Source organism: Erythrolamprus reginae, chromosome 2, assembly GCF_031021105.1.
Source record: "Erythrolamprus reginae isolate rEryReg1 chromosome 2, rEryReg1.hap1, whole genome shotgun sequence".
Taxonomy (NCBI): Eukaryota; Metazoa; Chordata; class Lepidosauria; order Squamata; family Dipsadidae; genus Erythrolamprus; species Erythrolamprus reginae.
The window spans coordinates 345,402,374-345,430,341 of NC_091951.1; the positions used below are offsets into that span (position 1 = coordinate 345,402,374).

A 27,968-nucleotide genomic window follows, 5' to 3' on the forward strand; every position below is an offset into this window, starting at 1 on the left:
ACACTTTGAATTGTGTCTGGAAACCAATTGGCAACCAGTGCAGTCCAAGGAGTGTTGGAAAGTGCTCTATAAACCACAGTTAGATGAATGGGACTTATGAGATTGGTTGACAAACATATTGGGAAAGTGCATCCAAGTTGTGCGAAGATGATGCTTAGAATTAATGAGACCTGACATTTATTTTTGTACCTTGGTTTGTTCTTCCTCAGGTACTTTGAATATTATGATGGTCCTTTTGACTACAACTCTACAAAATGTTTGGATCTAAGGCGGGGAATAATGGAGTTGAAGGCCCTGACTGTGTAAGTGGGACTTGTTCATTCCATAACACTGACTTGAGGGTGTGGCAAAATCCAGCCTTTTTTCTCCAGAATAAGTTGTTTTCAAATTTACACTGATGCTCAGAATGTGTAAGGCAGAGGTATCAAACTAGATTTCTTCAAGGGCTGGATCAGCGTTGTAGTTTCCTCTGTGGGGAGGGGGGAGAGAGAGAGAGAGAACAGATGCTTCCTGCAGCACTTTACTGGCCAAAACAGGGCACATAGAGACTTCCCGAGGCCTCTCCCCCTGTACCCTGTTTTCAGCCTCCTGCAGCACTCTGTTGGCCAAAACAGGGCACATGGAGACCTCCCGAGGCCTCTCTCCCCGTACCCTGTTTTCAGCCTCCTGCAGCACTCTACTGGCCAAAACAGGGACATGCGGAGACTTCCTAGGTCCCCGAGTACCTTGTTTTTGACCTCCCCAGTCTCCAGTAAGATTCTGCCAGCTAAAAATGGGCTGTGTGGAGGCCCCATGAGGCCTCTGTGCTGCCAACTTTGGCCGGCAGAGTGCTGCAGGAGGCCAGGGAGGCTGAAAACGGGCTGTTTGTATGGGAGGACACATGTGGCCCCTGACAGAGTTCTTCCCAAAGTCCTAATAAAAGCAGGCCCCTCAAGGGAAGCGTCCCTAATCTGCTGCCAAGTTGCCAGTCCATTTTGACCGGCAGAGACTCCATGAGCTGGTCCTTTGACATTTCCAGGCTGGATTTAAGCACCCTGTGGGTCAGATCCGGCCCGTGGACCTTGAGTTTCACCGCTCTGGTGCAAGGTTTTCCGGTCAGGGCTGGTGAGTGATTAGATTAGATTAGATTTATTGGATTTATATTCCGCCCCTCTCCGCAGACTTGGGGCGGCTCACAACAATGGTAAAAAACAGTACATAGTAACAAATCTAATATTTAGCAATCTAAATTACAGTTTTAGGTTAAAAAGTCCAAAAAAAGAGAACCCCCAATATATAAAAAACAAGCACACAATCAATCATACACAAAAACTACATGGGCAAGGGAGAGATGTTTCAATTCCCCCATGCCTGATGGCAGAGGTGGGTTTTAAGGAGTTTACGAAAGGCAAGGAGGGTGGGGGCAATCCTGATCTCAGGGGGGATCTGGTTCCAGAGGGTCGGGGCCACCACACAGAAGGCTCTTCCCCTGGGTCCTGCCAGACGACATTGTTTAGTCGATGGGACCCGGAGAAGGCCAACTCTGTGGGACCTAACCGGTCACTGGGATTCATGCAGCAGAAGGCGGTCTCGCAGATATCCTGGTCCGATGCCATGAAGGGCTTTATAGGTCATAACCAACACTTTGAATTGTGACTGGAAACTGAGCAGCAACCAATGCAGACTGCGGAGTGTTGGTGTAACATGGGCATACTTAGAGAAGCCCATGATTGCTCTCGCAGCTGCATTCTGCACGATCTGAAGTTTCTGAACATTCTTCAAAGGTAGCCCCATATAGAGAGCATTTCAGTAGTCGAGCCTCGAGGTGATGAGGGCATGAGTGACTGGGAGCAGTGATAAACAGTGAGGTGGAACTACCAGCAGGTATAAGTCAGCTCATACTCTGCTCCAACGTGCAGAAGAGCTAATGTTCGCCCAGCATCTGCTAGGATTGTTAGCTTTACTGAGACCAGCGGCGAGGTCTTGAGCACAAGATTGGCAGAAAGAAAGGTGTTTTCAAAGGAATGAGGGAGAAACAAAAAGGGGTTGGACTTGGGAGAAGCCATCAATTGTCTTTGTCTAATCAGAAAGCTTGATTCTTGCCAAGTCTGCTACTGCAATATTCTTCTGTTGACAGGCCAAAGAAGCAAAGAAAATCACAGGATATGGGATACACACAAACGCATGCACTCACGTACGTATGTACGTATGTATGTATGTACCATGTTTCTCTGAAAATAAAACCCTGTCTTATATTTTTTTGAACCCTGAAGTAAGCGCTTGGCCTTATTGCCATGCACTCAAAAGCCCAATTGGGCTTACTACCAGGGGATGACACTCAAAATATATATGTAGATTGTTCTGAGTTTGGGTTTTACCCCTTGTAATATTTTGAGTGTCTATGCAACATTTCACCGAAACATCGCATAGACACTCAAAATATTACACGGGGTAAAACCTGAACTCAGAACAATCTACATACATATACCCGTGAAAATCTATGAAAACAAATATATATACAGTGATACCTTGTCTTACAAACTTAATTGGTTCCGGGACGAGGTTCTTATGGTGAAAAGTTTGTAAGACGAAACAATGTTTCTCATAGGAATCAATGGAAAAGCGATTAATGCGTGCAAGCCCAAAATTCACCCCTTTTGCCAGCCGAAGTGCCTGTTTTTGCACTGCTGGGATTCCCCTGAGCCTCCCCTCCATGGGAAACCCCACCTCCGGACTTCTGTGTTTTGCGATGCTGCAGGGGAATCCCAGCATCGCAAAAATGGGCGCTTCGCTGGCAACGGAAGTCCAGAGGTGGGGTTTCCCAGCGAAGGGAGCCTCAGTGAAATCGCAGCATCGCAAAAACACCGAAGTCCTTGAAACCCCACCTCCGGACCTCTGTGTTTTTGCGATGCTGCGATTTCACTGAGCCTCCCCTCGCTGGGAAACCCTACCTCCGGACTTCGGTTGCCAGCAAAGCGCCCGTTTTTGCACTGCTGGGATTACCCTGCTGGGATTACCCTGCAGCATCACAAAAACACGGAAGTCCAGAGGTGGGATCTCCCATGGAGGGGAGCCTCAGGGGAAACCCAGCAGTGCAAAAACGGGTGCTTCGCTGGCAACGGAAGTCCAGAGGTGGGGCATCCCAATGGCAGCGGTGGGTTTGTAAGGTGAAAATAGTTTGTAAGAAGAGGCAAAAAATTATTAAACCCCGGGTTTGTATCTCGAAAAGTTTGTATGAGGAGGCATTTGTAAGACGTGTGTGTGTGTGTGGCACGTTTTTGCTGAATTTGAAAATTAAGGGAGATTACGATAGATGTATTTTGGCCTTATTTTGGCCTCATCAGCTAGCCTTACACTCACTGGGACTTGAACCTGCAACCTTTGCCTTGTAAGGCAGAGAATTAACCTCTAGGCTACAGTATCCAATCCCTTCAGCTCTCTCTCTATATATACATGTAGATTGTTGTGAGTTTGGGTTTTCCCCCATGTAATACTTTGTCTTTGTGACGTTTCAGTGAAATCACATTCTCCATCATCAGGCTGAGGTTATGGACTTCGTGCTGCTTTGAATATGGTTTGAATATGGTTGAATATGGAAACCATATTCAAAGCAGCACAAGCCCATAATGTCAGCCTGATGATGGAGAATGTGATTTCGCTGAAACGTCGCAAAGACACTCAAAATATTACACGGGAAAAAACCCAAACTCACAACAATTTACATACGTATACCTGTGAAAATCTACAAAAACAAATTCCATATCCTGTGGTTTTCTTTGCTGTTGGAATTGTGTGTGTGTGTGTGTGTAGACATACATAGGGACTCTCCCTTCACCAGGACAAAGTTGCATTGTTGCTGTTAAAATTGGGTGTAGATGCTGCTACATTTGGAATTCAGCTCTAAGGCAACCGTCTCTTTCTGCCTATTTTAGAACGAGGCAAACGGATCTGTTTGAAAGATGGAAGAACCTTCAGATTTGCAAATGGGAAATGAATATCACGGAGGCCAAATTCTTCAAGTAAGATCACGGGGCTAAGTGTAAAAAAGAGATTTTACAAAACCTGATCCAATCCCCAGCCTCAAACTATGGCCTGACAGCAAACATGAGTAATTGTTGATTGCAGGTTTCTTGTTTTCAGCTGCAGGCAGAAGTATAAATTAACTCATTTCTACTACTGTGGGTAAATCTGCCTGGCTGTATTTTATTTAAAACCAGTCAAACTAAATAGGAACAGTGACCCAGCCAAGGTGATATGTACAACAAGCCATAATTTATCACAGGATCAACCCACCGAATCGGATAAAGGTTCCCCTGAGCTGTGCTTCCGCCAAAATAGCAGGTTTAAATGTGTTGGGATTGAGATCTCACTTTGGAAAAGTTGGAAGGGACCTTGGAGATCTTCTAGTCCAACCCCCTAGTTAGGCAGGAAACCCTACACCACTTTAGACAAATGGCCATCCAACATCTTTTTAAAAACTTCCAGTGTTGGAGCATTCACAACTTCTGGAGGCAAGCTGTTCTACTGATAATTGCATTTTAACTACTGTGCCACTCCTTTGCCACCACTATTCATGAATATCATTCCTGCTTCTTCACATAGGTCTTCTCTGTCCAGATGCTGCAATGCACCAGCTTTCCTCTTCACAACACAAAAGAACACACCCCTGGGTACTGACCTGAAATATGAAGTGGATACCAGCGGCATTTTCCATATCAACGTTGAAGTATTCCGAATGTTTCCCAAGGTGATGTACCTTTGTTGACTTAAACATAATTCTCCATAAGTACTGGTAGAATAGGAATAGAATAGAATAGGGTAGGGTAGGATAGAAAAGAACAGAACAGTTCTGCCGGGCTCTCTGGTAGGAGCCTCCCGAAAATTCAAGGGTACAAATTTCAGACACACACACGTTTGAAAATTCAAAACAATGTTCTTTATGACAAAATTCAAAATAAACTGAGCACTCTTTTTGTATTGCAAAGAGCACTCGTCCCGAAACAACCGGGTAGTCTGTACAATTTCCCTTAATCACTCTTTAAGTACTTAGCTAGCAGCTGTGAAGAAACTTCACACCCCTTCTTCTTCCACGAAATGAAACACCCACACACTTTGCTCTGTGTTGGTTTCAAAGACATGAATAATCAGCAAACAAAGTCAAGGCACGATTCCTGAAGAACTGCGATCAGATACTCTTCCACAATGGCCAAACCCACACGCTGCTATTTATAGCAGCAGCCTTAACACAGGTGGCCTCTCTTATCTCCTGTAATATGCCCTTACTTGGTCTCTTCTACGCATAATTCTGCGCTTGCGTGGGTCCAAGATGTCTTCATCCGAATCAATGGAAGATAATGGAGATTGATTGCCTGGGCTGTGTGCCAAGCCCCCCTCTTCCAAGTCACTCCCACCTTCTTCTTCATTGGAGGAAACTAAACTCTGAACTGACTCTGTCTGCAATAACACAGGCCTGTGATGTGTTGAAGTTTCCCCTGCATCCACTTCCACATTCCCTGGGGCAGGAGCTGGGCCAGAGCCAACCACAACAAGAACAAAACAGAACAGAATAGAATTCTTTTTTGGCCAAGTGTGATTGGACATACACAGAATGGTGGAAGGTCTTAAGCATAAAATGTATCAGGAAAGACTTAATGAACTCTATTTGTATAGTCTGGAGGACAGAAGGAAAAGGGGGGACATGATCGAAACATTTCAATATGTTAAAGGGTTAAATAAGGTTCAGGAGGGAAGTGTTTTTAATAGGAAAGTGAACACAAGAACAAGGGGACACAATCTGAAGTTAGTTGGGGGAATGATCAAAGGCAACATGAGAAAATATTATTTCACTGAAAGAGTAGTAGATCCTTGGAACAAACTTCCAGCAGACGTGGTTGGTAAATCCACAGTAACTGAATTTAAACATGCCTGGGATAAACATATATCCATTGTAAGATAAAATACAGGAAATAGTATAAGGGCAGACTAGATGGACCATGAGGTCTTTTTCTGCCGTCAGTCTTCTATGTTTCTATGTTTCTATACAAGGAATTTGTCTTTGGTGCATAAGCGCCCATTGTACATAAAATACATTTGTCAAGAATTATGAGGTACAACACTTAATGATTGTCATAGGGTACAAATAAGCAATCAGGAAATAATCAATATTACAAGTGACAAGGATACAAGTGACAAGGTACAGTCACACAGTCATAAGTGGGAGGAGATGGGTGATAGGAACGATGAGAAGACTAATAGTAATGCAGCCTTAGTGACTAATTTGACAGTGATGAGGGAATTATTTGTTTAGCAGAGTGAAGGCATTCGGGAAAAAATGTTCTGGTGTCTAGTTGTCTTGGTGTGCAGGGCTCTGTAGCAACGTTTTAGGGGGTAGGAGTTGAAACAGTTTGTGTCCAGGATGCAGAGGGTCAGTAAATATTTTCATGGCCCTCTTTTTGACTCGTGCAGTATACAGGTCCTCAATAGATCCTTGACTTACAATTATCTTATAATTATAAGATAATATATAATTATTATAATTATCTTATCTCATTTATCTTTTCTTCCTTTCATATATGATCTCCTATACTTTTATATCTTTCCTTCTTTCCTTTTCTTCATTTATATTACTACATATCTATTCTCTTCAATGTGTATTATGTATTGCAGTGTTTCCCAACCGTGGCAACTTGAAGACATCTGGACTTCAACTCCCAGAATTCCCCAGCCAGCATTCGCTGGCTGAGGAATTCTGGGAGTTGAAGTCCAAATATCTTCAAGTTGCCAAGGTTGGGAAACACTGATGTATTGGACAAAATAAATAAAATAAATAAATAAATAAATAAATAAGTTCACCTAGTGACCATACAAATGGCACTGAAAAAAAGTGGCTTGGGACCATTTTTCGGACTTATGACCATTGCAGGATGCCCATGATCATATGGTTTACATTCAGATGCTGATGCACATTTAGGAGGGTTGTAGTGTCCTGGAGTCACGTGACCATATTTTGTGACCTCCTGGCCAACCAAGTCAATGGGGGAAACCAGATTCATTGAACAACTGGGTTACTAATTTAACAACTGCAGGGATTCACTTAACCAATATGGTGAGAAACGTTGTAAAATGGGGCAAAACTCACTTTGAGACTGAAAATAGTCCAGAATGCACCTCGGTATACCACTATAACACCTATTCTCCGCGAGTTGCACTGGCTTCCTATTAGTTTCCAGGCACAATTCAAAGTGTTGGTTATCACCTATAAAGCTCTACGTAGCTCAGGGCCAGACTATTTCCGGGGCCGCCTCCGGGACCGCCTTCTGCTGCACGAATCCCAGCGACCGGTTAGGTCCCACAGAGTTGGCCTTCTCCGGGTCCCGCCGACAAAACAATGTCGTCTGGCGGGACCCAGGGGAAGAGCCTTCTTGGTGGCAGCCCCGACCCTCTGGAATCAACTCTGCCCGGAGATTAGGATTGCCCCCACCCTCCTTGCCTTTCGCGAACTCCTCAAAACCCACGTCTACCGTCAGGCATGGGGAAATTGATTCCCCTGGGCCGTTTCCACTTTTTAAACTGTTTTTTAAAATATTGGATTTGTACTGGGTTTTTTTTTCTTGTGAGCCGCTCCGAGTCCTCGGAGAGAGGCAGCATACAAATCTAATTAATAATAATAATAATAATAATAATAATAATAATAATAATAATAATATTTATTAGATTTGTATGCTGCCTCTCTCCGAGGACTCGGAGCGGCTCACAAGGAAAAAAAACAGTACAAATCCAATATTTAAAAAACATATAAATAAAATAATAATAATAATAATAATAATAATATTATTATTATTATTTATGGAACCGTCTCTTGCTCCCAGAGACCAATAAGATCCCACAGGGTTGGCCTCCTCCATGTCCCGTCAACTAAGCAATGCAGGTTGCGGAGGCCACGGGGGAGGGCCTTCTCTGTGGCTGCCCCAGCTCTATGGAACCAACTACCCCCCCCCCAATGTCTGTATTACTCCCACCCTACTGGTCTTCCATAAGGCCATGAAGACCTGGCTTTGCCGGCAGGCCTGGGGGCCATGAATTGTACATCTTTCATGGCCAAATTGTATGAATGGTGTGTATGCATGTGATTATGACCGTTTTTTATACAAATGGGTTTTATTACGGGGTTTAGTTTTAGTATTATATTTGGCTTCTTATTATTGTTTGTATCTTTTTGTATTGTATTATATTATTTTGTAAGCCGCCCTGAGTCCTTCGGGATTGGGCAGCATAGAAGTCGAATGATTGAATGAATGGATGGATGGATTGATGGATGAATATTTTATTTATTACAGTGGTACCTCATGATATGAACCCCTCGTCTTACGAACAACCCGAGATATGAACCCGGGGTTCAGAAATATTTTGCCTTACGAACTTTTTTCTTCTTACGAACGCCGAACCCAGAAGTTCGGTAAAAGTTCGGGTTCGGGAGGCCGATGAGAAGCCCCGCCGCCCGGCTGTCACTTTTTGAAACAGCTGGGGGGCTTCTCAGCGTCCTCCTGAACCTGTACGCCAGACCCGAACTTCTGGGTTCGGCGTTCGGAAGGCCGCCAAGAAGCCCCCCGGCTGTTTCAAAAGACGACAGCCGGGCAGCAGGGCTTCTCAGCGGCCTCCCGAACGCCGAACCCAGAAGTTCGGCAAAAGTTCAGGTTCGGGAGGCTTCTGAGAAGCCCCGCCGCCCAGCTGTCACCTTTTAAAACAGCCGGGGGGCTTCTCGGCGGCCTCCCGAACGCCGAACCCGGAAGTTCGGGTTTGGCGTTCAGGTTCAGGAGGACACTGGGAAGCCCCCCGGCTGTTTCAAAAGGTGACAGCCGGGCGGCGGCGGTTTTTTGCGGGGGGTTTTTCGTTGCACGGATTAATTGATTTTACATTGTTTCCTATGGGAAACAATGTTTCGTCTTACAAACTTTTCGTCTTACGAACCTCCCCCGGGAACCAATTAGGTTCGTAAGACGAGGTATTTCTATCCAATTTCGTAACCAATTTCTCACTTAGCGACATAAATGTTGGTCGTAATTTGAGGACCACCTTTAGATCTGATTCCTGTGGTTGGATGCAAAGACATTGCCTGGATTTTGTCGCAGATATGAAAAGTGAGAAGAGATCTGAAATGAAGAAGTGAATTGCGTTGACTTTATATTGCTGTGAATTCTTTCGTGGCTATTCTGATTAGTCTGCCACCTGCCATCTCATTCCTGCATATCAAGAGATAGGCAGCATAATTTATATTTAGCACAGCTACATCAGAAAGATACACTATCTGTGTGGAAAATGGCCAATCAACGTAATTTAAATAAGGACATGGAACCAGTTTGTAGCTGAAGGCAGATTTGATCCATTAAACTTACCGGCTGAGTTCAACTCTACCTCACATGCTAATGGAATTTATTCTGTTTTGGTGTAGTGTGACCCCAGCCTACTGGGCTTTATTTAGCAAATAGAGGTTTGTTCAAACCAGGTCTTTATTAATCCATCTGTTGCCTTCTGAAGAATGCCTTTCCTTTCCTTTTCACCTCTTTGGCATTATTCATTTTGAAGTTACAGTGGTAGAAACATAGAAACATAGAAGACTGACAGCAGAAAAAGACCTCATGGTCCATCTAGTCTGCCCTTATACTATTTCCTGTATTTTATCTTACAATGGATCTATGTTTATCCCAGGCATGTTTAAATTCAGTTACTGTGGATTTACCAACCACGTCTGCTGGAAGTTTGTTCCAAGGATCTACTACTCTTTCAGTAAAACAATATTTTCTCATGTTGCCTTTGATCTTTCCCCCAACTAACTTCAGATTGTGTCCCCTTGTTCTTGTGTTCACTTTCCTATTAAAAACACTTCCCTCCTGGACCTTATTTAACCCTTTGACATATTTAAATGTTTCGATCATGTCCCCCCTTTCCCTTCTGTCCTCCAGACTATACAGATTGAGTTCATTAAGTCTTTCCTGATACATTTTATGCTTAAGACCTTCCACCATTCTTGTAGCCCATCTTTGGACCCGTTCAATTTTGTCAAAATCTATTTGTAGGTGAGGTCTCCAGAACTGAACACAGTGCTCCAAATGTGGTCTCACCAGCGCTCTATATAAGGGGATCACAATCTCCCTCTTCCTGCTTGTTATACCTCTAGCTATGCAGCCAAGCATCCTACTTGCTTTCCCTACTGCCCGACCACACTGCTCACCCATTTTGAGACTGTCAGAAATCACTACCCCTAAATCCTTCTCTTCTGAAGTTTTTCCGAAGTAAGTACTTCTACTTACGAACTTAATTCGTGGCTCTGTGTCTCTCTGAGCAGCCCCGAGTCCAAGTTTCAAAGTCCCCTTCTATCATTTCTTTTAAAAAATTCAAAACAGCAGTATTTTCCCATGAGAAGGATTCTTATGATTAATTTCAAAATCTTATTTCAAGTCCAGGTGGACTCTTTTAATCCATTTTACAGCTTCCCAGAACCAACATTTTTTAAAAATTCAACCTGTAGTTAAATTTTCTTTACAAAATAAAAATACAAATCAATAGTTACTCCAAATTGGTTTCCTACTGTAACTACCTAATGACACTAATATGGAGCGGATGAGTCCATGGACGTTGTGGCCATGACTCAGAAGATACTTTCCCCAACTTGGCTGGAGTTGACATTAAATGTTGGATGATTGATAGGTATCACAATTCAACACATGCGGCAGGTATCAGTTATGGAAGGCTGCATTGGGAATTTAAAGGATAAATCTAAAAGGTCTTTGGGGTGGTTTGGTTTCCATCTCAAATAGGATTTGGCAGGTGCAGGATCATTAATGGAACTTCTGCATCATCTTAAAGTGGAATAACACAACAACATAGATGGAACGGACCTTGGAGGTCTTCTAACCCCTTTGGAGACCCTAGACTAGGGGTCCGCAGTTGGGCTTTGCAAGACCCATCTAGCACACATGTGGGATCCAGGCAGCGTGTGAAACCACACCCCCAGCTCATGGAAAAACCACCCCACATGGAGCCTGCCCTTAGCGCCCAATACCCTACATAAAGGATCTTTGTGACCATATTATAAACAACTGTGTCCTCTTTGCCGATGATGTTCTTAAGCATAAAACGTATCAGGAAAGACTTCATGAACTCAATCTGTATAGTCTGGAAGACAGAGGGAAAAGGGGGGACATGATCGAAACATTTCAATATGTTCAAGGGTTAAATAAGGTCCAGGAGGGAAGTGTTTTTAATAGGAAAGTGAACACAAGAACAAGGGGACACAATCTGAAGTTAGTTGGGGGAAAGATCAAAAGCAACGTGAGAAAATATTATTTTACTGAAAGAGTAGTAGATCCTTGGAACAAACTTCCAGCAGACGTGATTGATAAATCCACAGTAGCTGCTTTTAAACATGCCTGGGATAAACATATATCCATTGTAAGATAAAATACAGGAAATAGTATAAGGGCAGACTAGATGGACCATGAGGTCTTTTTCTGCCGTCAGTCTTCTATGTTTCTATGTTAAACTACTTAATACCACTGACAACGCTTCTACCCTTCATTTTTTTAAAAAACTTTTTTTATTGATTATAAAAAAGAAAACAAACAAACATAACACATAAGACATAACAAAACATTAAATGAGCATTTCCAAAATGCTGTGACTATAAAAAGTGATTTTCATGAATATATCAAGTGAATACATAGTAATTTATCACTAAGTAGGAATAACAGACTTACAAAGTGGCGCTCAAGGCGGCAAGATGCGCGTATCATGCCGCCTTGATTGCATCAGCGGAATCCCGCCGGCCGCTCTGTTTAAGGTGACCCACTCCCTTCTTAACCAGGGGGGAGATGGGGAGCCCTTACAGAGCAGTGCCGAGGATTTTAACACGTTTTTCGCTGATAAAATCGCTCAGATCCGGGTGGACCTCGACTCCAATTGGAAAACAGAGTCGGCTGACAACGAGTCAGTCGAGGTGACTGGGGCCCGTACTTTGGAGCGAGTAGCAATGAAAAAAAGCCTGCAAAGATTTACTTTTACTTTTACTTCTACTTCTATATTTCTATTTTTATTATTAGATTTATAGGCCATCTTTCTCCTTGTGGACTTGGGGCGGCTAATTTAGGGCTGGAAAAAAGCCTACTTTGGAGTGAGTAGCAATGAAAAATAGCCTGCAAAGATTTAGGGTTGGAAAAAACCCTTATATGGAACAAGTAGAAATGAAAAAAAAACCCTGCAAACGCTTAGAGCTGGAAAAAACATTCTTCGGAGGGAGTAGCAATGAAAAAAAGCCTGCATGTTAGGAAGATTGTTAGCATCTCATTAGGGGCAAGGAAAAAAAAGCTTTGAAAAAGCTACATTCAGAGTATAAGACACACTCAAATTTTCAGCCTCTTTTAAGGAAGGAAAAAGGTGCCTCTTATACTCTGAAAAATATGGGTGATCAAATATGGACTTTCCACTTGAGAGCGTACATATATGCTCTCATCCAATTTAAAGCTTCAAAGAGCTGGCTCACATCCCTGGCAGAGACTCTGTACTAAAGATGGACTGAATTTTTCCACTTAATCGGTCCTCGTGATGGAGGACCGATCACCTTGAAGAAGGTTGCAGAGAGTATCAGCTCAGCCTAGAAAAGCAAGACAAGGGGAGAAAGGAACGAACACCTTTCTTTGACGTAAGGAGGAAGAAAGAAAAAATGCTAGCGGGTTTTCCAAATTTTGTTATTACAGGTAGTCCTTAATTTATTCATTTAGCGACCGTGTGGACTAAAAATGGCCCTGAAAAATGATACCCTTATAGCATCCTCACAACTGTTGTAGCATCCCTGTGGTCACGGGATCAAAATTCATGCACTTTAACAACCGACTCACATTTACGACTGTTGTTTATTTATTTATTACTTATTTTATTTATCAGATTTGTATGCCGCCCCTCTCCATAGACTCAGGGCGGCTAACAACAATAATAAGACAATATAAACAAATCTAATATTTAAGTTAATTTAAAAACCCCAATTTAAGAAACCAATCATACATATAGACATACCATGCATAAATTTTATAAGCCTAGGGGGAAGGGAAAGTCTCAATTCCCCCATGCCTGACGACAGAGGTGGGTTTTAAGGAACTTATGAAAGGCAAGGAGGGTGGGGGCAACTCGGATCTCTGGGGGGAGTTGGTTCCAGAGGGCCGGGGCCGCCACAGAGAAGGCTCTTCCCCTGGGTCCCACCAAACGACATTGTTTAGTCGACAGGACCCGGAGAAGGCCAACTCTGTGGGACCTAACTGGTCTCTGGGATTCGTGCGGCAGAAGACGGTCCCGGAGATATTGAAAGTATTATTAGCGATTTTTTCTCACTCAGAATGTTTAACATATCTAAGAAATATTATTAATTATTACTTTAAGCATTGATTCTGTGTTTTTTTAATTGCTTATGTTGTTTTATTGTACTGTGAAAGAAAAATAAAGAAAAATTTTATACCTGGGGGAAAAAAAACCTATTGCAAAAACATCATAAAATAGGGAGAAAAATATCACACCACATTTGTCCTGCTTAGCCATAGAAATGTTGGGCTTCATTGTGGCTGTACTTCCTGCATTTCCGAAATGTGCTTTTTCAGGGGGCAACTGGATATACTTGTCTTTTTTTTTTTTTGGAAGACGTTTTGATTCTCATCCAAGAAGCTTCTTCAGATCTCACAGGATGGTGAGGAATGGAAGGAATTAAATTCCTTGCAGACAGCTGGTCACATCCTTTTAGAGGGTCTAAACCATGATCTAAGTATTGCCCACAAGATCATATGCTGCAGTGTCCTGCCCGTCAAAGTCTACTTCAGCTTCAACCACAACAACAGAAGAGCACACAACAGATTCAAAGTCAATATTAACCACTCCAAACTTGACTGTAAAATATACGACTTTAGCAATTGAGTTGTTGAAGCATGGAACTCATTACCAGACTCCGTAGTATCATCCCCTAACCCCCAACACTTTACCCTTAGACTATCCACGGTTGACCTCTCCAGATTCCTAAGAGGTCAGTAAGGGGCATGCATAAGCGCACCAGAGTGCCTTTCGTCCCCTGTCCTATAGTCTCTCCTATATCTTCTCTTTTATCCCTATTTCCTTTCTGCTATTCTCTCATAGATACATTTTTTCCTATATTTTCTCTTCTATTCTTTCTCTAATACATTTCACTTGAGTAGAAACATAGAAACATAGAAGACTGACGGCAGAAAAAGACCTCATGGTCCATCTAGTCTGCCCTTATACTATTTCCTGTATTTTATCTTACAATGGATATATGTTTATCCCAGGCATGTTTAAATTCAGTTACTGTGGATTTACCAACCACATCTGCTGGAAGTTTGTTCCAAGGATCTACTACTCTTTCAGTAAAATAATATTTTCTCATGTTGCTTTTGATCTTTCCCCCAACTAACTTCAGATTGTGTGCCCTTGTTCTTGTGGTCACTTTCCTATTAAAAACATTTCCCTCCTGCACCTTATTTAACCCTTTAACATATTTAAATGTTTCGATCATGTCCCCCCTTTTCCTTCTGTCCTCCAGACTATACAGATTGAGTTCATTAAGTCTTTCCTGATACGTTTTATGCTTAAGACCTTCCACCATTCTTGTAGCCTGTCTTTGGACCCATTCAATTTTGTCAATATCTTTTTGTAGGTGAGGTCTCCAGAACTGAACATAGTATTCCAAATGTGGTCTCACCAGCGCTCTATATAAGGGGATCACAATCTCCCTCTTCCTGCTTCTTATACCTTTAGCTATGCAGCCAAGCATCCTACTTGCTTTTCCTACCGCCCGACCACACTGCTCACCCATTTTGAGACTGTCAGAAATCACTACCCCTAAATCCTTCTCTTCTGAAGTTTTTGCTAACACAGAACTGCCAATACAATACTCAGATTGAGGATTCCTTTTCCCCAAGTGCATTGTTTTACATTTGGAAACATTAAACTGCAGTTTCCATTGCTTTGACCATTTATCTAGTAAAGCTAAATCATTTACCATATTACAGACCCCTCCAAGACTTTAGTATATCCTCTATAACCTTCATTGTGTATTATTGCGTATTGGACAAAATAAATAAATAAAATAAATAAATAAGGGTCATCAATGGAGGTCACTGACTTCCAGAGGAAAAATTTCAGGCTACAAGAATGAGGAGTAGTACTCAGGTGACCCCCAGGACACAGCTAAACCTCCAAGTGCTTCACCGGACCTGAGCTCCTTATAGCTCCACCTGCCACTTTTCACAGTCATGGGCATAGGATCTCCTGGTTGAGCGGTGGGGGGAGGGTTGGACTAGATGACCTACAAGGTCCCTTCCAACTCTGTTAATCTGTTAAAAATGTGTACGACTTTTCCAAGAATTGCTCCTATTTTTTGGTTGCTCCAGGAGATGCCCTATTCTCGTTCCCAGTTTAAGAAATGTGCGGTGGTTGGAAACGGAGGAATTTTGAAGAACAGCGGCTGTGGCCAGGAGATCGATGCTGCTGATTTCGTGTTACGGTAAATGTTTATTTGTTTGTTGTTCAATTTTTTATGCCACCCTTCTCCTTAGACTCAGGGCGACTTACAATATGTTAGCAATAGCACTTTTTTTTAGCAGAGCCAGCCTCTTGCCCCCACACTCCGGGTCCTCATTTGACCCACCTCGGAAGGATGGAAGGCTGAGTCAACCTTGAGCCGGTGATGAGATTTGAACCGGTGACCTGCAGATCTAACAGTCAACTTTAGTGGCCTGCAGTACCGCACTCTACCCACTGCGCCACCTTGGCTCATTAATATTTATATATTTAATATTATTTTATATTATATTATTATATTATTATATTATTATATTATTATATTATTATATTATTATATTATTATATTATTATATTATTATATTATTATATTATTATATTATTATATTATTATATTATTATATTATTATATTATTATATTATTATATTATTATATTATTATATTATTATATTATTATATTATTATATTATTATATTATTATATTATTATATTATTATATTATTATATTATTATATTATTATATTATTATATTATTATATTATTATATTATTATATTATTATATTATTATATTATTATATTATTATATTATTATATTATTATATTATTATATTATTATATTATTATATTATTATATTATTATATTATTATATTATTATATTATTATATTATTATATTATTATATTATTATATTATTATATTATTATATTATTATATTATTATATTATTATATTATTATATTATTATATTATTATATTATTATATTATTATATTATTATATTATTATATTATTATATTATTATATTATTATATTATTATATTATTATATTATTATATTATTATATTATTATATTATTATATTATTATATTATTATATTATTATATTATTATATTATTATATTATTATATTATTATATTATTATATTATTATATTATTATATTATTATATTATTATATTATTATATTATTATATTATATTATTATATTATTATATTAATTATATTACTCAAGACCCACCTTTGTCGCCAGGCATGGGGGAGCTAGGATATTCCTTCCCCTAGGCCATTACAAGTTATGTATGGTATGATTGTGTCTATGTTTGGTTTTTATAATAAGGGTTTTTAGTTGTTTTATTAAATTGGATTGTTACATGTTGTTTTTTATCATTGTTGTTAGACGCCCCGAGTCTGCGGAGAGGGGCGGCATACAAATCCAATAAATAAATAAATAAAATAAATAAATAAATAAATAAAATTATATTATATTATATTATATTATATTATATTATATTATATTATATTATATTATATTATATTATATTATATTATATTATATTATATTATATTATATTATATTATATTATATTATATTATATTATATTATATTATATTATATTATATTATATTATATTATATTATATTATATTATATTATATTATATTATATTATATTATATTATATTATATTATATTATATTATATTATATTATATTATATTATATTATATTATATTATATTATATTATATTATATTATATTATATTATATTATATTATATTATATTATATTATATTATATTATATTATATTATATTATATTATATTATATTATATTATATTATATTATATACAGTGATTGTGTTGCTTTTGCCGCTAAGGAAGTTATGGGCAACTTTTAAGGGTTTTTTCACACCTCATTTACTAAGAACTTTCACCAGGGGTATCAAACTCACAACCCACGGGCCAGATGTGTCACGTGTTGGCCACACCCACGCACCACCACAACGTGACGACTCGAATTTGACACCCTTGTCTTGCATGTCAGAAGCAACTGGAAATGAATTCATAAGGACTAGAATTTTTTAACTAGGCACAGTGATGGCACAGGTGCCACAGGTGGCACACGGAGCCGTATCTGCTGGCACGTGAGCTGTTACCCTAGTTCAGCTCCAATGTGCATGGGTGTGCTGGCCAGCTGATTTTCAACTTGCGCGGAGACTCTGGGAGGGCGTTTTTGACTTCCGGAGCATCTCCAGGGGGATGGGGGAAGGGGCATTTTTGCCTCTGGAGCCAGGGGAGGGCAAAAAATGGGCCTATTGGGCCCAACAGATTTTGGGAAATGTTTCAGGCCTCCAGAGGGCCTCTGGTGGGGGGGGAAAGCGGTTTTTGCCCTCCCCAGGCCATTGAATTATGGGTGTGGGCACTCGTGCATGAATAATAGCGTGCGCCCATGCTCTATTGGCACCCGAGGAAAAAAAGGTTCACGATCATTGAATTAGGGCAATTAAAACATTTTCAAAAATGTGGGTGTGGCCAACACGTGACACATCTGGCCCGTGGGTTGTGAGTTTGATACCCCTGGTGAAAGATCTTAGTAAATGAGGTGTGAAAAACCCCCTGAAAAGTTGCTCATACCTTCATTAGCGGCAATAGCAACACAATCACTGTATATAATAATATAATATAGTATAGTATAGTATATTATAGTATAGTACAGTACAGTACAGTACAGTACAGTAAAATACACAATACAATACAATACAATATAATAATATAATATAATAGTGTGAATTTACATGCTTATGTCTTTCACTATTTAACTAGTGGAAAATAGCGAAAAACTTTATACTGTACTTGCAAAATGATTAATTCTTTAGTTAAAGGCAAAAGAGCGTCGTATTTCCTGCAGTCGAGTTTAGAGCAGTTTTCTTTACGTTTTTATCTGTTGTGTGCTTGTGTGTTGTTGTGATTGAAGCTGAAGTAGTCATTGACAGGAAAGACGTTGTAGCAGATGATTTTATGGGCTATGCTTAGGTTGTGTTTAAGGCAACGTAGTTCTAAGCTTTCTAAACCTAGGATTGTAAATCTAGTTGCGTATTCATTCATTCATTCATTCATTCATTCATTCATTCATTCATTTATTTATTAGATTTATATGCTGCCCCTCTCCCTAGACTCAGGGCGGCTCACAACAATAACAAAGACAATATAAGAACAAATCTAATAATTTAAAAAACACTAAAAACCCCATTATTAAAAGCAAGCATACACACAAACATGCCATGTATAAACTGTATAGGCCCGAGGGAGATGTCTCAGTTCCCCCATGCCTGACGGCAGAGATGGGTCTTAAGAACTTCACGAAAGGCAAGGAGGGTGGGGGCAGTTCTGATCTCCGGGGGGAGATGGTTCCAGAGGGTCGGGGCTGCCACAGAGAAGGCTCTTCTCCTGGGTCCCGCCAAACGACATTGTTTAGTCGAAAGAGCCTGGAGAAGGCCAACTCTGTGGGACCTAACCGGTCGCTGAGATTCGTGCGGCAGAAGGCATTCCCGGAGATATTCTGGTCTGATGCCATGAAGGGTTTTATAGGTCATAACCAACACTTTGAATTGTGACCGGAAACTGATCGGCAACCAATGCAGACTGCGGAGTGTTGTCGTAACATGGGCATACCTTGGGAAGCCCATGATTGCTCTCGCAGCTGCATTCTGCACGATCTGAAGTTTCTGAACACTTTTCAAAGGTAGCCCCATGTAGAGAGCGTTACAGTAGTCAAACCTCGAGGTATGATATTCTGTTGTGAGTGGAGGAGTGGAGGGCTCTTCTAGTAAAGTATCTCTGAACATTTTCTAGAGTGTTTATGACCGAAACGCACTGTGGGTTCCAGACAGATGAGCTGTATTCAAGGATTAGTCTGGCAAAAGTTTTGTATGCTCTGGTTAGTAGTGTGAGATTACTGGAGCAGAAGCTACGTAGGATTAGGTTAACAACTCTTTAAGATTTTTGGCAATGTTGCAGTGGGCTTTGGCACTTAGGTCATTTGATAGGAGTATTCCAAAATCTTTTACGGAGTGAGGGTTGTTTGTAAGGCCTTATTTGTTCAGCTTGTATTTGATGTTCTGATTCTTTTTCCCAATGTGTAGGACAGAACATTTTTCTCTCTCTGTTTCCCTCTCCTATCAAAACCATTTATTTTGTGTTCATTGAGTTTGTTCTACTGAGGTCAGTGGCCTATAAACAAGAGTGGACAAATGAACAAAAGTTCAGAGATTCCCCACATGGTAAAATAATTTGGAAGGTTATATTTGAATTGAGGAATTTATTAACTTGGTCAATACTGATCCTCTGATCATTTTATGGATTGAAGCATAGTTTTGTACAGCATGTGTTCCCTATATAACAGAATAATAAGTGTTGAAAGAGACCTTGAAATCTTCTACTCTAGCCCCCTTCACAGGCAGGAGACCCCATACCATTTCAAACAAATGGTTATCCAACATTTTCTTTAAAACTTCCATTGTTGGAGTATTCACAACTGCTGGAGGCAAGCTGTTCCACTGATTAATTGTCCTCACTGTTAGGAAATTTCTCCTTAGTTCTAAGTTGCTTCTCTCCTTGTTTAGTTTCCACCCATTGCTTCTTGTTCTACCCTCAGGTGCTTTAGAGAATAGGTTGACTCCTTTTGTGTGGCAAACCCTGAGATACTGAAACACTGCTATCCTGTCTCCCCTGGTCCTTCTTTTCATTAAATTAGACATATCCAAATCCTCCAACTGTTCTTTGTATGTTTTAGCCTCCTGTCCCCTAATCATCTTTGTCGTTCGTCTCTGCACTCTTTCTAGAGTCTCCATGTCTTTTTTACATTTACGACAAAAACTGGATGCATTATTCCTTTTTTTAAAAAATAATTTTTATTGTATAAACATTAAAAATAAGACATAATCTATCATTTTATAGTACAGTGGAACCCCGACATAAGAGCTGCTCTACTTAAGAGCAACTCGAGATAAGAGCTGGGAGGGGAGAGATATTTTTGTTCTACTTACAAGCCCAAATTCGAGATACAAGCGCCAAGGAGCTGTCTCCTGAAGCCAAACGCTAACTTCCGCGTTCGGCTTCAGGAGACAGCTGCGAAGCGGCGCGCGTGTTTTAAAAGGTTGCAGCTGGCCTGGGGGGCTCGGAGGGGTGCTTGCAGCTTTCTTTCTTGCTCTTTTTCTTTCTCTCTTTTACCTTCCCTTCCTCTATTTCTTCTTTTCTTTCTCCTTCCCACCTTCTTCCCTCCCTCCCTCCTTTCACTCATTCCTCTCTTACTCTCCCCTTTCATAAGTTTCCTTGCTTCCTTCCTCTGTTCCTGTCCCTTCCCCCTTTCTTTCTTTCTTTCTTTCTTTCTTTCTTTCTTTCTTTCTTTCTTTCTTGCTCTTTTTCTTTCTCTCTTTTACCTTCCCTTCCTCTATTTCTTCTTTTCTTTCTCCTTCCCACCTTCTTCCCTCCCTCCCTCCCTTCACTCATTCCTCTCTTACTCTCCCCTTTCATAAGTTTCCTTGCTTCCTTCCTCTGTTCCTGTCCCTTCCCTCTTTCCTTCCTTCCTTCCCACCCTCCGTCCATTCATTCACCCATTCCTCTCTTGATCGCTTAAAGCCGGTCCCTGGTGCAAAAAGGGTTGGGGACCTCTGTCCTACAGGATTGGGTGGCAGAGAAGTTGAACATATGTAAATTTAAAAGTTTAAGAAAGTTTACAAGTTAAGTGAAAGAAACTTCATTATTCATTTATATGTACATGTACATTTCTTCATTAAAAACATGTCTTTCTGCATAATTTAGACTAACTTTGTGAGTTTTTTGAGGGCTGGAACCAATTAAAATTATTTACATTAATTCCTATGGGGAAAAGTCGTTCGAGATAAGAGCTGCTCGACTTAAGAGCCCAGGTCCGGAACGAATTAAACTCGTATCTCGAGGTACCACTGTATACTTATTTATTTGTTTAAATGTTGTACTTGCATTTTATAAGACAAACAACAAAACATAACACAACATAAAATCAAACATAAAATCAGAAAATCAAAAAAGACTATTACTACTTGATACAGCACATAATTACAGCAATCAGAACAACTATAGCGCAAAACTGGAAAAAAGAAAAAATACCATCAGAGAGAAATGATTAAAAAAAATTATGATTGTGCAGAAATGGACAAACTGACTCAAAAGTTCAAAAATAAAGACGAATCAAAGTATCTTGTAATCAAAATAATTTTGGGATAAATTTTATACTTGGTTGGGTAGGAGAAGAGATAATAGCTGTAAATAAAAACCTGATGTTCCTAGAATTAATTTTGTTCATAAGATTATGATATGTAGTAACAACGTGACCTTAGTTTTACTGGAACTATAGAACAATTGTACAATAACCGCTGATGTTACAGGCCGTATAATTACATAAAGAATGAACTGTGCTGAATAACAGTTCAAACAGGATGGTGGATGCATTATTCCAAGTGTGGTCTTACCAAGGCTTTCTTTCTTTCTTTCTTTCTTTCTTTCTTTCTTTCTTTCTTTCTTTCTTCAAGTACGTATTTGTAATATACATAGATATAACATCATTTTTATATATAAGATTTATTTTATTTATTTATTTATTCATTTGTCCAATACACAAATACATAGGAAGAAAAATAGACATGTAGTAATATATATAAGGGTAAAGTGAACTTAGAGGAGAGGATATATGAAAGAAAGAAAATATATATGATAAGTGAGAGAAAAGAAAGACAATTGGATAGGGGACGAAAGGCACACCAGTGCACGTATGTACGCCCCTTACTGGCCTCTTAGGAACCTGGAGAGGTCAATCGTGGAGAGTCTAAGGGAGAAATGTTGGGGGTTAGGGGTTGACACAATTGAGTCCGGTAATGAGTTCCACGCTTCGATAACTCGATTGTTGAAATCATATTTTTTACAGTCAAGTTTGGAGTGGTTTGTATTAAGTTTGAATCTGTTGCGTGCTCTTGTGTTGTTGCGGTTGAAGCTGAAGTAGTCATTGACCGGTAGGACGTTGCAGCATAGGATCTTGTGGGCAATACTCAAATTGTGTTTTAGGCGCCGTAGTTCTAGGTTTTCTAGGCCCAGGGTTGTTAGTCTATTTTCGTAGGGTATTCTGTTTCGAGTGGAGGAGTGAAGGGCTCTTCTGGTGAAATATCTTTGGACATTTTCAAGGGTGTTGATGTCTGAGATGTGGTATGGATTCCGGACAGAGGAGCAGTAGTCTAGGATGGGTCTGGCAAAAGTTTTGTAGGCTCTTGTGAGTAGTGTGAGATTGCCTGAGCAGAAGCTGTGTAGGATCAGGTTAACAACTCTAGAGGCTTTTTTGGCAATATTGTTGCAGTGGGCTTTAGCACTTAGGTCATTCGATATTAGTATTCCAAGGTCTTTTACTGAGTGGGGGTTGGCACTGAGATATTGGCACTGAGAAGAGGGAACATTAGGACAGGGACTGTAGGCATCTTCTAGTTTATTTATTCGATTTCTATGTTGCCCAATCCCAAAGGACTCAGTTGAGGGGTGATAAACTCTGTAGGTCATCTTCCATGCAATGCTAAATTCATGATACAACTAGACAATTCTTTGCAACTGGGTCATTCTTTGTCAAGTGGACCAGATGTCCACTTAACTGATTTTTGCAGTCTTTTGGGGGGGAAAACCATCACAAAAACAACATATATGATAGAAAAGAAATGTGCTCTTTCTAGTGAAATAAAAATGAAGATGATTGAAGGTGAGAAAACAGAGCTCTGTTTCGTCACCTTCAGTCATCTTCATTAGAAAGAGCACTTTTTTTCTATCACTCTCTGTTTTCTCACCTTTGATCGTCTTCATTTTTTATTTCACTAGAAAGAGCATGTTTTTTCCTATCATATATGCTGGTTTTTTGATGGTTTCTTTTCCAATAAGGCTTCAATTTCACCTGGTCCACTTGACAAAGAATGACCCAACTGTGACTATCAACCAGCTAAAACACCTGGCAAAAGTAAACCCCTAAAAGCACAGGTTTTCAACCTAGACATCATAGGGAATCCTGTCAATGCTTCCATGTTAGTGGGGTAGGCTGCCCTGCAAAAGTTCTACTGGTATTTGAAGACTACTATTTATTTATTTATTTATTTATTTATTTATTTATTTATTTATTTATTTATGTCTGTATGTATGTATGTATGTATGTATGTATGTATGTATGTATGTATGTATGTATTTGGTTGGTTGGTTGGTTGGTTGGTTGGTTGGTTATTGGATTTGTATGCCGCCCCTCTCCGGAGACTCGGGGCGGCTAACAGCAATAATAAGACAGCGTACAATAATAATCCAATAATAAAAACGATTAAAATCCCATTAATATAAAAGCCAAACATACATACAGACATACCATGCATAAAATTGTAAAGGCCTAGGGGGAAAGAGTATCTCAATTCCCCCATACCTATATCCCGTCTTTATTATTTTAAAAATAGCTCAAGATGGCAAACATATCCAACACACTTTCTTTCTCTTATTTTCCCCGACTACAACAACCCTATAAGGTGGCTTGGATTGAGAGAAAGTGATTGGCCCAAGATCACTCAGCTGGCTTTCAAGACTAAACTGGGATTTGAATTCACCGTCTCCTGGTGTTTGTGCCCAAAGTCACCCAGCCTTTATCTGCCTGCCTGCCTGCCTACCCGCCTGCCTACTACCTACCTACCTACCTACCTACCTACCTATTATTATTATTATTATTATTAATAATAATAATTTATTAGATTTGTATGCCGCCCCTCTCCGTAGACTCGGGGCGGCTCACTACCTACCTACCTACCTACCTACCTACCTACACAATAATACATAATGAAGGTTATAGAGGATATACTCAAGTGAAATGTATTAGAGAAAGAAGAGAAGAGAAAATATAGGAATAAAATGTATGTATGAGAGAATAGCAGAAAGGATATAGAGATAAAAGAGAAGATATAGGAGAGACTATAGGACAGGGGACGGAAGGCACTCTGGTGCGCTTACTGACCTCTTAGGAATCTGGAGAGGTCAACCATGGATAGTCTAAGGGTAAAGTGTTGGAGGTTAGGGGATGATACTACGGAGTCCGGTAATGAGTTCCACGCTTCGACAACTCGATTTCTAAAGTCGTATTTTTTACAGTCAAGTTTGGAGCGGTTAATATTAAGCTTGAATCTTTTGTGTGCTCTTGTGTTGTTGTGGTTGAAGCTGAAGTAGTCTTCAGGCAGGACATTGCAGCATATGATACTGTGGGCAATACTTAGATCATGTTTAAGGCATCGTAGTTCTAAGCTTTCTAGACCCAGAATTGTAAGTCTAGTTTCGTAGGGTATTTTGTTTCAGGTAGAGGAGTAAAGGGCTCTTCTGGTGAAGTATCTTTGGACATTTTCGAGGGTGTTAATATCAGAAATGCGGTGTGAGATGAGCTTTAGAATAAATGCTAAATAAATCTCCTTACTGTTCATGGCTAAGGCAGGACTTGAACTCAGGAGTCATATGCTTTCTAGTCTGGTTACTTAACTCAGGGGTCGACAAAGTTGTTCAGAATCTAGGAGCCAGCCAAAAAATTTAGGAGCCAGAATTTTTTTTAAGCAAACTTGGTTTTTAATTTAACAAAAAAAACATTACAAACGTTATAAACAACATTTTACTTTTAAAGATAATAAATATTATATTTTGATATTTTAGATTTTAGGCAACATTCTAGTGTTTTTCACTTTGCGTTTTGTGGCCATGAACATGCCTTGTGATTTTAGAGCTGAAGTACCAGTGGTCCACAGCCTTGGCAGGATCAAACGCCTTCACAGATGGCCCATTCATGGTGATCATAAACAAGTCACTTAAACTTTCTTCTTGCATCCTTGATCTGAATTTATTTTTGACCATGTTCATCAAACTAAATCCTCTTTCACAACATGAGGTTGAGACAGGGAGCACCGCTACAATCGACAACAGGTTTCCCAGAACTGGAAATCTCTCGGTGTTGGAGAGTGCCAAATCCAGAAGCTCACACAGTTTCTTTCCTTTTCCAAGGACCTTAAACTCATACCACTCATTGAGGAGTGAGTGAATGCATTGGTCATCACTTTCAGGTGGAGATAGCTGTTTACGAAAATGATGAGCCAATGCAGTAATCTCAACCACACCGTAGTCCGGTGTGGTTGAGATTACTGGCCCGAAGGGAAGGAGCGGTTCGGGTTCCCCACGCGGCGGAAGGAGAGGCGCCAGAAGACTGACGGGTTTCCCGGCAGGCCAGTCCGGCCGGCCACCCATGCGAGCGCTTTTCGGCGACTGTTCCGGCCCGGGAGGTCCCACAGGACGCACGCCTTCGCCGGGGTTCAGTTGCATCAGGGGGGGAGGCTTGGGCAGCGAGAAGGGCAACGGCTGAGGGGAGGCCGCGGCAGCTGCCGAGTCTCCACCTGACATCGCTTTCACCCCCTCCCCCCCGGCGCAGGCCTGGCTCCGCCGAGCCGGCTCTGCTGTACTCCCGTCGGGATCCGAGGGGAGACCGTTAGTCAGAAACCGAAACAGAGAAGAAGGAAAGGGAGACCGGGCCGGGGACGCGGGTGAGGGGGGGGAGGGGGGAGGAGGGGTTACTGGTCGGAAGTCACCGCGCACGCGGCCGGAGGAGGAATGAACAAAACCTCACGCCGGGAGGGGAGGGGCTTCCGCTTCTCTCCGAAGGCGGGTGAGCGGCCAAGATCGGAGCGTCTGTGTGCGGTGGGGGGGAGTGAAGGGGTTCGAGTAGGAGGCGGAATGGAGGCAAGGGGGGGAGGGAGAGACGCACGCAAGCGCAGGGGACGCTGGGAAAGCAGCTCGCTCCGAGGTTGATGGGCGGAGCTACGGAAGCCAAGATGTACCATTTCTGGGCGTAAACACAAGGCGGGAAAAATATACTGTATACATCAGAGGTCCCCAACCTTTTTTGCACCAGGGACCGGCTTTCAGCTAGACCAGTTTTCCATGGCCCGGTGGGGGGGGGGAGCTAGCTGTCAGCGGCGCCGTAAAAGGGGCGATCAAGAGAGGAATGGGTGAATGAATGGACGGAGGGTGGGAAGGAAGGAAGGAAAGAGGGAAGGTACAGGAACAGAAGAAGGGTGCAAAGAAGCAAAGAAAGGTGTGAAAGGGGAGAGTAAGAGAGGAAGGAGTGAAAGAAGGGAATGAGGGAGGAAAGAAGGGAGGAAGGAAAAGGAAAGCAAGAAATGGAGGGAGGAAAGGAAGGGAGGAAAGGAAGGAAGGAAGGAAGAAAGAAGGAAAGAGGGAAGGGACAGGAACAGAGGAAGGAAGCAAGGAAACTTATGAAAGGGGAGAGTAAGAGAGGAAGGACTGGAGGGAGGGAGGGAAGAAGGTAGGAAGGAGAAAGAAAAGAAATAGAGGAAGGAAAGGTAAAAGAGAGAAAGAAAAAGAGCAAGAAAGAAAGAAAGAGAAAGAAAGAAAGAAAGAAAGAAAGAAAGGCAACTTCAAAGAAAGGCTCACTGAGCATCTCTCACTCTCTTTCTCTTTCTATCCCTCTTTCTTTCTTTCTCTTCCTTTCTCTCTCTCCTCTTCCTTTATCTCCTCTTTCTCTCCCCCCTCTCTCCCCCTTTCCCTCTCTCTTTCTCTCTCCCTCTCTTGCTATCTCTCCCCCCTTTCCCTCTCTTTCTCCCTCTCTTTCTCCCTCTCTTTCTCTCTCTCCCCCCTCTCTCTTTCTCTCTCTCTCCCTCTCTTTCTCTCTCTTCTTCTCACTTTCTCTCTCTTGTTTTCTTTCTGTCTCTTTTGCTTTCTCTCTCTCTCACTCTTTCTCTCTTGTTTTGTTTCTCACGCTCTTTCTCTCTCTTGTTCTCTCTCTCTTGCTATCTCTTTCTCCCCCCCCTTTCTCTCACTCTATCTTTCTCACTTTCTCTCTATCTTGCTGTCTGTTGCTTTCACTCACTCTCGTTCTCTCTCCGTTCTTCTCAGCGGTGACGCGCGCACGCCCTGCCCGCCTCACATTTGCCGAGAGGACTTTCGCCCCGGGCTCTCAGCAAGGGGGTTTGCATGAGAGGCGGGGCCGGCGGAAGGTGATATTCAATGTCGGGGGCGCATGGGCGGTTTTGCGCGCGCTCCCTATCTCCCTGCTAGCCCACTCGGAATACGTATTCAAAATAAGAAAAGCCTTTGCCGGCGAAGGCTTTTCTTATTTTGAATACAGTATTCCGAGTGGGCTAGCAGGGAGATAGGGAGCGCGCGCAAAACCGCCCATGCGCCCCCGACATTGAATATCACCTTCCGCCGGCCCCGCCTCTCATGCAGCCCCCTTGCTGAGAGCCCGGGGCGAAAGTCCTCTCGGCAAATGTGAGGCGGGCAGGGCGTGCGTTCCGGGTGCGGGAGGAGCTGCGGTGAAAGGCAGGAGGTGGCAGAGGAGCAGAGGGGGCAAATCGGGCGGGCGGTGGGCAGCGCGGAAAGGCCGAGGGGGCCCTGGCGCCGCGGACCGGCTGAAAACCCCCAACAGCCCGGTCCCGGTCCGCGGACCGGCGGTTGGAGACCCCTGGTATACATACAGTACAGCAGGCAACATTTTCTAGGCGCCAGACAACATTTTCTAGGCGCCACTGGCGACCAGGCGCCTGGGTTTGTCGAT

General features: G+C 41.4%; 1 protein-coding gene across 8 annotated transcripts in view; it reads left to right on the forward strand.

Moving 5' to 3' along the window:
• ST8SIA5 (ST8 alpha-N-acetyl-neuraminide alpha-2,8-sialyltransferase 5) overlaps window positions 1–27,968 on the forward strand; it is a 61,983-nt gene that overhangs the window by 25,977 nt on the left and 8,038 nt on the right. For 4 of the 8 annotated variants that reach the window (XM_070743616.1, XM_070743619.1, XM_070743618.1 and 1 more), the window contains 5 exons: window positions 210–302; window positions 2,117–2,173; window positions 3,912–3,998; window positions 4,582–4,726; window positions 15,420–15,532. In XM_070743616.1, coding sequence (XP_070599717.1) covers window positions 210–302; window positions 2,117–2,173; window positions 3,912–3,998; window positions 4,582–4,726; window positions 15,420–15,532 — 495 coding nt within the window. The remainder of the gene's footprint in view (window positions 1–209; window positions 303–2,116; window positions 2,174–3,911; window positions 3,999–4,581; window positions 4,727–15,419; window positions 15,533–27,968) is intronic. The other 4 variants (XM_070743617.1, XM_070743621.1, XM_070743620.1 and 1 more) reach the window with 1 other exon arrangement.